At 53.6% G+C, this 10,693-nt stretch overlaps 1 protein-coding gene across 1 annotated transcript; it reads right to left on the bottom strand.

Moving 5' to 3' along the window:
* Positions 1-2,950: 2,950 nt before the first annotated feature.
* TCF15 (transcription factor 15) lies at positions 2,951-8,933 on the bottom strand. The gene is made up of 2 exons (NM_001081721.2): positions 8,325-8,933; positions 2,951-3,392 (listed from the first exon to the last, which is right to left on the bottom strand). The coding sequence occupies exons 1-2, from the start codon at positions 8,841-8,843 to the stop codon at positions 3,318-3,320; spliced, it is 594 nt and encodes a 197-aa protein (NP_001075190.1). The 5' UTR covers positions 8,844-8,933; the 3' UTR covers positions 2,951-3,317.
* Between the last annotated feature and the right edge of the window lie 1,760 nt (positions 8,934-10,693).

The raw sequence follows: 10,693 nt of genomic DNA, 5'->3' as shown, positions 1-10,693 counted from the left end.
TGGGCTCCTAGTGGCTCAGCAGAGCCAGGGACTAGCTAGGGGACCTCGGGCAGTTTGCTTCATCTGTATGGGCTCAACTTCTCATGATGAAACGATGCACTCTGAGATCCTTTTTGTGCTGATGCTCCTTGTGGCTAAGAAGGTTTGGGTGGAGGGTGCGAACTGATATTTAGGTGTCCCCTTCAGGGTCCCAGGTGGCCTGGATGAAGTTGCTCATCCCACCTGCCTCAGCCCTGGGTTTCTCCTCCCTGAACTCCTTTAACTCCTCTAGCCCTGAGTAAGCCCTCACTCAGGCAACATGGAATGGCTGGGCTGTCCCATCCTAAAGGCAGAAAGCGTGTGTGTTGGGGGCAGGGATGTTTGGCAAGCGGCTCCCAGAGATACTGGTCCACAGCCGTGCCTCTCCCAAGTCAGGTGTGTTGTGCTGGCCTTGTAGCTTACATGGGCCCCAAGATGTTAACCGTCCACTACCCAGGAATGAGGCCCAGGGAAGACAACAGCAACAAAATGTGCAGAATGGAGCACTATGCAGCTGCAGAAAAGCATGAGGCAGCAAAAAAGCATGAAGCAGCTCTTTCAACACTGAAGCGTGTCCAAGATGTATTGTTTAGGGGAAAAAAAAAACACACAAGTGCATATCAGTGTGTGAAATGTCACCTCTCATGTGGAAAAACAAGATACATGTGATATGCCTGTATCTACAAAGACTATTTCTATAAGAATCCCTAAGCTCTGGTTAACAGAATTGCCTCTGAGAACCGGAAGCGAGTGGCTGGGAGAGGAGACTCGTCGGTTTATTCTGTGTCTTCTGAAGTGTGAGCTCTGTAAGTGCATTGTCTATTTCAAGGGGAATACAATGGAAGCAACCCAGTATGAGGAGGTGTGCGTGAGGGGCTCCTAGGATGATGCTAATCGCATTTCTTGCTCTGCATGCTGGGTGCGCAGGTATGCTCAGCCTGTGAAAGTATACTTAATGGCACATGGACCGTCCTGCACTTATGTTACACTTTGATAAAAGTTTTAACTTAGTATGTTGTAAATGATTATTTAAGCGTATGTGTTTTACAAAAACTCTGCAGGATTATTATAGTGTTAACAGTGGTTGTCTTTGGGATGGGTGATATTTCTAAGATCCTGCAGTATTTGAGTATGTGTATATATATATATATATATACACACACACACACAATGAATACATAAGCAGAGACATCTATAAATACTTTTTCAGAACCAGTAATCAGTAAAGAGCATTTCTGGAAGGACACACAGGAAACTGCTAATAGCAGTTGCCTTTGCGGAGGAGCCTGAGGGAGGTACATACTTTTCACTGCATCTACTGGATACAACTGGCTTTGTTTACCCAATGCATAAATGGCATAATAAAAACTATTTAACAAGGCAAAACAAATAATTATTATTCTGTCTCAGCTGTTCTTGCTGGTTAGGGATTAGGCTAGGGAGACTGGGAGGGGTCACGCACCTTCTCTGGGGTCGCCCAGCAAATCTGGTGGCAGAAGTGGGCCGCTAGCCCGGAGCATCCAACTATCTGCTCTGTCCTCACTCCCAGGTTTCCTGCCATTGACAAAGTCACAGTCCTTTTCCCGTGGCTTTGCGAGGGGCTGCCTGGACCTGAGTAGGTGTGGGATGTACAATGTGCTTTCCTAATTAGCTCCCAAAGGGGGACTGTTTGCTGATCTGCAAAATGGGCAGCCCCATTTCAGGCTCTGACTGAGGGCCAAATACAGGGTGTGACAGAGTGGGTACGGCATGGAATCTGGAACCAGGCTTCAGCTGGTAAAAAGTGTCTGTTAAAAAAAAATAAATTTAAAAATAGGCATACGAAAGTACCTGGAGGAAAGGGTGGCTGCCTGGCTCTGCCGTCTCTCCTGGCCCTTCTCCTTGTTCCCTGCCTCCAGCTTCCCCAGCTTCTCTGATCCTGGACCCACAGGGACAGAGCCCCACAGAGAGAGCCAAGAATGGCTGCACTGACCAGCCGTTCCCATCACCCTCTCGGCTGGACCTGTGAGATGGGGAAACACCATATCCCAGGGCTGCTGGGAGGATAACAAGGGTCACAGGGGCTGGCACCCCGACTGGGGCATCTCCAGGGCAGGGGAAGGAGCTCACTTTGGGCTTTACAGGTGGACAGACCTCACATCATTAACCTGCCATGCTCCAGCCATGCGCCTTTGGGTGTCATTATTTCTTCAAATCATCTCAGTTACAACATGGGTAAGAGTACCCTCTGTTAGCACACACTCATTTGCACATGTGGAAAACCACATGCCTTCCCAACCCTGTTTGTAAAGACATGGATAAGGGATGGATTAAAGTATGGTTCGTTCATAAGATGGAACAAACAGCTACTACAGAAAGGAAGAGAACCCTTTACCTTTATGTACTGACTTGGGATAAGAGCCAAACTAGATTAAGAGGAAAAAAAAAAAAAATGCACGGAGAAGAAAGAAGGTAACAAGGGGCTACTGTCTGTGTAAAGGGTGGAAGAAAGCATACGTGAGTATTCCTGTATTTGCTTGGTTATTCACACACAATAGAGAAGTCACACAAAGCCAGTGGCTGAGCCTGTCTGCGGCGGGAGAGCTGTGGCCGGAGGACAGGAGGGAGGGAGGCTTTTTTTTACCACATACCCCTCTGTACCTTTTGAATCGTGAACCACATGGATGAATACATGCCTCATTCAAAAATAAATAAAATTAAGATTTTTCTTTTACCAGCCACACCAGATACCCAACAGTTGTTCAAGAAGACAGCGATGAAAGACTGGTTCTCTCGATTTCTGGAGAGGGAGACCCCTATCTTCCTTCAGCCCCACCCCCTCCAGGGCACAGGGCGGCCCCTGTGACACCTGTGTCTCTTCCAAGGTCCAGGAGAAGCGCCACCTCTGACCTCTGATGTCCCTAGGCCCCTCCCTTCTGCAGCTGGGAACATCTTTTACTTAAAAATACCTTTTATTTTAAACCCATCAATTCTCTCTCTCACACATACACCCACACTCATCCATAGACACGCACACATCCTGTCACCAACAGTCTATGTTTTTCCAAAAGATCTGCCTTGTCTCTGACCAGCCAGGGCTGGGGCCGGCTGGACGGGTCCTCACGGCTCTCCAGGGTGGGGCGGAGATGTCCCGGGGGCCTGCTCTGAGGGACGTGGGCCCAGGTCATTGTCCTCTGGTCCCTACACAAAGAAGGGACCCAGGTTTGGCTCCTGGGGTCTTCTCCCCTTTTCACCCAGTGGCTGGCCTCTGGCCTTCTTCTCAGGGTCCTGCTTGGAGCAAATGAAACAGGGATCCGGGCTCATCTCCGTGGCACTCGGAGTGGGGCTACCCCCCTCACCTTCAAGCAGCTGCCCCCCAGGTCACGACGGCTTCCCTGTGGGAAGGGAAAAAAGAGGTATTAGGGGGTTCAACTGGCTCTCCTTGAACACTGGAACTAATCTCTGTGCCCAGCAATAGGGGACTTGATAAACACATCACTTAGCCACACAATCAAGTTCATGAAGCAGAACGCAGAAGACACTATATGGACTAACAGGGGATGATGCTGCAATAACATCATTTAAAGACAAGATCAAGGACTCAGTGCGTGCTCCTGTGTGCTGAGATGTCCAGAGAGAAGGGTACATGGGAAACTGCTAATGGTTTCCTCAGAGAAGAAGAGTGTGATAAGGAGACAGGATGGGAGGGAGGCTTTTTAAAAAACTCTGTATACTTTTTTACCTTTTTCATTTCTTTCCCATGTAATCTGTTGCTTAAAAAAATCCAATATAGGTCAAGTCATACAATTTTACACTCAAAGGCATAACACATTCCACAGTGGTTCTCCTACTGCCCGGGCTGGGGACTCAGTGGCCTCCTCATCAGCCTCAAAAGTAGATTCTGGAATTCTGGCCTCCCTGCCTTCATTCAAGGTGTTCCCAGGAATATGCACTCTGGTCCTGTCCTGGGAAGATTTCTCTGTTCCTGCAATTGCCTGGCAGTCCTTGCCTTTCTGGGGCCAGGATAAAACCCAGAAGGGGAATATGGGATCTCTCTGTTCTCCCATCAGGCTGGGAACTCAGTGGGGTGGCTGGGGAAAGTCCTTCACTCTGTAGCCCCAGTTCCAGCCTGGGAACTGGCATGGAGCAGTTACCAACCAATGCTGCTTGGATCAGGGGTGTCCACTGGAAGATGAGCTAATGGTGGCAGGCCTGGAGGCCACCTGTTTCCCTCACGCGGCAGGGACAGTCTCTCCCCGCTATTCTGAAGTCTGACTCCAGGGTTTCAGCCTCACTGTAAACCAGCGAAGTCACAGACATCAGAGCACCCCCTCTTTTGCGTCCTCCAGCATTGCATGAATGGCTCAGAGGCACCCAGCCAGTTGGTAAAAAGGGCTGGGCTAGAAAATCCATGTTGTCCACAGTCTGTCTGGTTTCCAGGACATGGTGGGGTCTGAAATCCCACTGTAAACGCTCATTCCTGAGCCTGACTAGGGGATGACGGGACCAGCCTTTTTCTCAGCCATCTAGAGAAATAGCTGACCATCTGGGAGCTCTGCCCCTGCCCCCCTCCACTCCTGGGCCCAGGTTGGGGCAGATCCATCCAGATGCGAGCCCAGCCTCCCTTGAGGCTCTCTGGGCCCAGGGACAGCGTGTTCATTCACAGGCAAGGCTATTTTGAGGGCTGAGGCCACAGTCCCAGCAGAGCCTGGGGCTTGGGCTTCTCAGACAAACTCTGGCAGCCGTGGCTGAGAAGGGCGGATGGAGGTGGGGGTGGGGGTCGGGTTGAGGTTGGAGCATAGAAAACCAGCTTCCCACCTTTTCAGGGTCAGGAGAGCTGCCTCTACCCCACATCTGGCAGTCATCGTGAGACTGGCATTCCCCTGAGAATGCTGAGACTGTTCACCTCCCTGAACCTCAATCTCTCCATCTATGAAATGGGGACAAAATGATTCTACTTGCCCCCACAGGGGTGCAATCAAACGCAAGTGCAGCTGCGAAAGAGGCTTATAAACTGCCAAACACATTTAGAAGAGGCCTTGACTAGGCCCCAGATTCTTTGTCCCTTTGCCCCTGAGTGCCAAGGGCTCTGGGAAGCACTGTAGTTAGTAGGTGGTTAGAGCAAAGCAGACCTGGGCTTCAACCCCAGCTCTATCTTGGACTACCTGTCAGACCTTGGGCAAGTGACTTCAGCTAATGAAGCCTTGGTTTCCCCACGTGTAGTTACCATGAGGATTATACACATTAACACAGGTAAAGCCCTTAGCAGAGTCAGGAACATAGCAAGTGTTCAACGAACATTCACAAGTATTAGCATCAGCATCACCTGATGATGGCATCTCCTTGCTCCACGACTCCTGGGCTGGTACCCCAAGTGGGGAAGGCTTTATAAGATGATCTTATGTGACCCCTACCTTCAGGTGACAAAAGGGAAAACAGGGCAGAGAAAAGAACCCCCTACCTCCCCTTGCTATTTCTACCACAGAGGGCCACACCTAACCCTCCTTAAACAAGATGCGGCAGGGAGCTATCTCCATGGTGACCCCAACCCCTGACCAGCCAGCTTGGGGCAAGGCGGTAGCTCGGAGTGAAGGGATAGGGTCCAGGGCTTTAGAGCTCTCCAGAAGGCTCCCATGGTCTCCCCAAGACAGCCAGTTTTCTTCCAGTTGAGTCCTCAAGTCTTTGAGGAGCCAGAGCCGGCCAGTATCGCCCCTTCTGCCTACTCCCAGAGGAGTCTGTGGACTTGAGAGCATGGCTTCTATAGCCAAATTTGGCTGGGTTCTAGGTCCTGTAGACAGATCCCAGGGAAGGAGCCAGATCCAGGCGAGGCCGTGAGACCAGCAGAGAAGCCCCCAGGCTACCTGCTGTTACCAGGCCTTCCCACACTAACCTTTCCTATTTCCCAATCGAGCAGGCCTGAGTTTGAATCCTGGCTTCTTCATGGGCAGTGTCTCTGAACTAGTGATGCTATTTCTAAACAGGTAGGGATAACCAGAGCACCTTCTTCCCCAGCTATTGAGGGTTTTTATCTTTTTTTTTTTCTTTTCTGCACCATGCAACATGTGGGATCTTAGTTCCCCGACCAGGGATGGAACCTGTGTTTCCTGCATTGGAAACTCAGAATCTTAACCACTGGACCTCCAGGGAAGTCCCTGCTGGGGGATTTTAATGGTAACACACGGAGGGCGGTTAGCACGAGAGATCAGTGCTCATCAAGACTGCCGACACTGCTGTCACTGGCCTGTCTTCGCCTCCTCTTTGTGTGGTGCCACTTTCAAGGTCTTCCCTTCTTTAGGTCATGGTTTCTGACGCCAGCTCTAGCTGTGTCTTGCTCCTAGAACACCTTCCCCTACCCTTCAACCTGCCCGCCTCCATCCTCCAACATCATCAGGGACTTAGCCCCTGGGCCAGGGGCTTCCTCTGGCCCTGACAGTCCCTCTGTGCACCCCCATCAGACCATAGCATCCCTCTTTTCACCTCCAGCCCTGCCCTGACACCACACTGGGAGTTTCTGACTGCAGTACATCGGCACCTACAACCTGCTTCTCTGGGAATGTTCTCAGAGCCAACGGAAAGCAGCTGTCAGGTAGCTGAGGTTTGCTGAACTGAGTGAATGGGTGAAAGGCAGTCAGGGAATATCGCTGAGGGCCCAGTCAGCCCTTCACAGCCTGGGCTGGATTGCCCGCAGGCCCACCCTAGCTTCTCAGTCCAGCCTGGAGCACAGACAAGGGCCCACAGCTGGGAGTAACAGGGACCCTGGAGAGAGTTCAAGTCTGAGCCTACCAAGACTGACTTAGGGAAACAGAGGCAGCCATCAGGGTGAGAGGCCAGGGCGGGAGTCTGATGAGCTGGAAGGGGGTGGTCTGAGGCTAGGACACAGGGGCTTTCCTCAAACAGAGTGAAGAGAGGAGCTGGGGCAGCTTTGAGAACCAAAGACTGGGGGACCCAGAGGCCTGGCTCCAATCCCCCATGCTTTTTAAAAAAAATTTTATTTTATATTAGAGTTAATCAACAACGTTGTGTTAGCTTCAGGTGTACAGCAAAGTGATTCAGTTATACATATACATGTATCTATCCTTTTTTAGGAGAAGGGGACGACAGAGGACGAGATGGTCAGTTGGCATCAACAACTCAACGGACATGAACTTGAGCAAACTCTGGGAGCTGGTGAAGGACAAGGAAGCCTGGCGCACTGCAGTCCGTTGGGTAGAAAAGAGTCGGACACAACTGAGCGACTGAAGAACAACAATCATTTTTCAAATTCTTTTCCCATTTAAGTTATTACAGAATTCTGAGCAGAGTTCCCTGTGCCCCCAATGCCCTGTCACTTTCCAAAAGGCCATGGGCCGGTCAGGGACTCTCTCAGCCTCAGTTTCTGCAGCTGCAAATGGAAGCTGCTGGGATGCAAAGCTGTCACACAGACAACACTCCTTACACTAAGAAAAGCCCAGGCCAGAAAGGGAAAGGCTAGGGGTAAAGCAGGCTCCCTGGGACTGGTGCAGAGATGGACCAGCTTTCCGCCACAAGTGCCCCTCAGCGACCTCTGCAGCTGCTCACCCTTACCCAGTCCCTACCAGCCTGGTACCCATCCTTACCTAGGGCAGACCACAGAAGCCTACCTCAAGCTCTGCCCCAATGACTCAACAGTGCTTTTCCTGGACACTGCATCTCTTTAAGGGGTGGGTATCCTCAGGGGACCCCCTCATTCATGCTTACTGCTCATGAGCTGGGTACCTCGGGCTCTTGACTGGGGGTGTGCGTCCCCTTTTCTTCTAGCCCCCTGTCCCTGGGTCAGTCTCAGGATGCAGGAAAAATCTTTAACAAAAAGGGCAGTTCAGGTCACACACACCCAGCAGACCCGGAGCCTGCATTCTGGCTTCCGAGCTGGGTGATGAGGGCACCCCTGAGCCTCAGATCCTCATCAGTGATGAAACCAGCAAAGCTACCTGCCTGATGGGGTCCTGCGAAGGTAAAAAGAAAGACCACGAAGGCGCCCCTACGTAGGTAGAGCCCAATAAACGATGCCTTTGTTATGATCTCCCCAAGCGCTCTTCCCAGCAGACCTCTAGTTGGAGGGAGTGTCCCTGGAGGAGCAATCTCCATCCTCTAAAGCACGCCTGAGCGCCGGGCTTCTCTGCACCCCGCGTTTGGGGGACACTGTGAACTGCTGTGCTCCACACCAAACCCTGGGCTTGGAGGGCCGCACCCCCGACGACTCGGTGTTGCTTCCCCTCTCTCTTCACTGGGGTCTCTGCCTCTCTCTTGCTACCTAAGGGGCCAGTTCCCTGACCCCACGGTCGCAGTGCTGGAGCGCGGCGCGCACTCACCCCCTTTCGCTGGTTGCTGAGGCAGAAGGTGCAGATGGAGCGTGGCTGGCGGCCGCCTTCGGGGGCGGCGGAGACCGCGCTCTTGGCACTGCCCGCAGCTCGGAAGCACGGCTGCCCGTCGTCGGCCGCGTCGCCCAGCAGCAGCACGTTGGCCAGATGTGCGATGTAGCTGGACGCCAGGCGCAGCGTCTCGATCTTGGACAGCTTGCGGTCCACCGGCTCGGTGGGGATGAGCGTGCGCAGCGCCGTGAAGGCCGTGTTCACGCTCTGCGTGCGGTCCCGCTCCCGCGCGTTGGCCGCCTGGCGCTGTCGCACCACCACCACCGGGCCCGCGCTGCCCGCCGCCCGCCGCCCGCCCCCGGGGCCCGGGCCGCGCCGTGCCGCCTCCAGGCCCTCGCAGCAGCCGAACGACTGATCGGAGGCGTCGCTCTCGCTCCGGTTCTCCTCGTCCTCGCTCAACAGCCGCACGTCCGGGTACAGCACGTGCGCGCCGACGGGGCGCAGCAGTGCGAACGCCATGGGCACCCGGCCTCGTCCCTGGATGAGCAGCGTTCCCCCTGGATGAGCAGCGTCCTGGCGTCTGCCGCGCCCCGCCGTGCGCTCCCGCGCGCTCCCACGGCCCCTCCGGCCGCAGCCTTATAGCCGAGGGAGGGGCCAGTCCGGAGGCCGCCCCGGCCGGGGCGGGGGGGCACCGCCCCGGCCAATGGGGAGGCTCCCGCCGCCGCCCGGCCAATGGCTAGGCGCCCACCGCCCCCGTCCCCCAGGTTGAAAGCGGCCCGCGAGCTGGTGGCCCGCCCTGAAGGCTCCAGGTCCCCGCTGGCGAGCTGGGTAAACGTGGGGGTCGGCGAGGGTGGGATGGACTGTACCTAGATCCAGGCTCATCTTCAGCCTAGACCGCCCGGAGACTGCGAGCAGATCCCTTCTCTCTTGGCTTCAATTCCTTGTTTGGAAAGAGGGTTGCAGGGAAACCAACTCGGGTTTTTCTGCCCTCAAATTCCGCTGTTTTGATGCTGCAACTCACGTGTTGTCAAATAAGGGAGGGGGGATCTTTTAACTTGATAAATGCCCAGATTCCTCCCAATCTGATTCAGCAGACCCAGGAATCTGCATTCTCTACAGGATGGTGGTGTCCACGGAGAACAATCGGAGAAACACTAATAATCTTTCCAAATAAGGACTCAGTGGTGTCACGTCCCTGACAACAAACTTAGAAGGGAGAGGCGGTGAGAGAGAGAGAGAAAACGAAAACGAAACACACAAACGCCAGTAGCTTTATTCATTATTCATTCAACAAATACTTTCTGGGTCCCGGCTGTGCCAGGCATGGTTTTAGGTGAGAAGAGAAATGTGAACAAAACGAATTCTTGGCTTTCACAGAGTTGGCGTTTTGGTTGAGGTTCTACCACCAAAATGGTTGTGCCAGACACAAGGCTGCGTGCTCTACTGATGGTTACTGTTCTCTGCTGAAGTTGTGGGGGAGTGCCCCTGATTGACAGAAGAGAGCTCTGTCCTTCAGAGTGAGTGAGAGCACTGGCCCTAGCCTGCTTGTCTTCATGATCACCCCTGTTCTGTCTCCACCCCCAATACAAGGAGAACTTCTCTCCCTCACTCTCCACAGTCCCATCCTGTATGGCTGCTGCAGCCCCCCTGGCTCCCAATCCACACCCTCCCCTTTCCTTCTGCTTGAAGTGCCAACACCACCCCCTCAAAACACAGGCGCTTACAGAGAGAGTGGGTGGGAGGAACTATCTTCCCTTGTTGCCTTCCTTCCTTCTGGAAACCTTAGATTGTTCAGCCAGATTTCTGACACGTCCTTTTCCTCAGAGGCTCTGGGAAGAATTACTGAAATGATGATGGTTGCTGGGGTCCCCAGGTTGCTCACGTCCCTTTCCCAGCTCCCTTCTGTGGGGCTGGCCTAACCTGGATTCACTTGGCCTTGACAATAACTTTCTCTTTGGCCCACATGGCAGCCCGTGAAGCAGAGAGAGCCCAGGGAGTGAAGTCAGAGGAGCTCTAGGTACGTTTAGGCTCCATCTTCCTTCTGGGCATCAGTTCTCTGGACGATACCTCTCAGCTCTGCCATGCTGTGCTTTCCTGGCTCTCCAGACCCAGGCCAGAATGGGGGAGAGGCAGGGAGCTGGAGGGTTTTCCTTGGCCGCTGGGAGAGCAGTCCCTGAAGTCTTCAGGCCCTAGGGTCTTCGGGAAGGTCTGTTCCCACACCTGGCTTTCCCCCACCTCATTTGACCATGACCCCAGCCAGGCTGGGCTTTGGAGAGGAGGAGAAGGAGTCTGCTCGGCCCCCTCCCTGCAGGGCCAGCCCCACACACAGCCCCAGGCCAGGCTGCTGCTTCCTGAGCCGATGAATTATT

This window comes from Bos taurus, chromosome 13 (genome assembly GCF_002263795.3).
Source record: "Bos taurus isolate L1 Dominette 01449 registration number 42190680 breed Hereford chromosome 13, ARS-UCD2.0, whole genome shotgun sequence".
Classification (NCBI taxonomy): domain Eukaryota; kingdom Metazoa; phylum Chordata; class Mammalia; order Artiodactyla; family Bovidae; genus Bos; species Bos taurus.
Note: the sequence above shows the minus strand (reverse complement) of the source record. Positions and strands in the feature narration are given on the sequence as shown.

What these genes read in the sequence shown, in the direction of transcription:
- TCF15 (NM_001081721.2), bottom strand. Translation starts at nt 8,843, where the DNA reads ATGGCGTTCGCACTGCTGCGCCCCGTCGGCGCGCACGTGCTGTACCCG. An exon ending in TCAGCAACCAGCGAAAGGGG is followed by an intron (nt 3,393 to 8,324) that starts GTGAGTGCGCGC and finishes CCCTTCCCACAG; the next exon opens with GGAAGCCGTCGTGACCTGGG.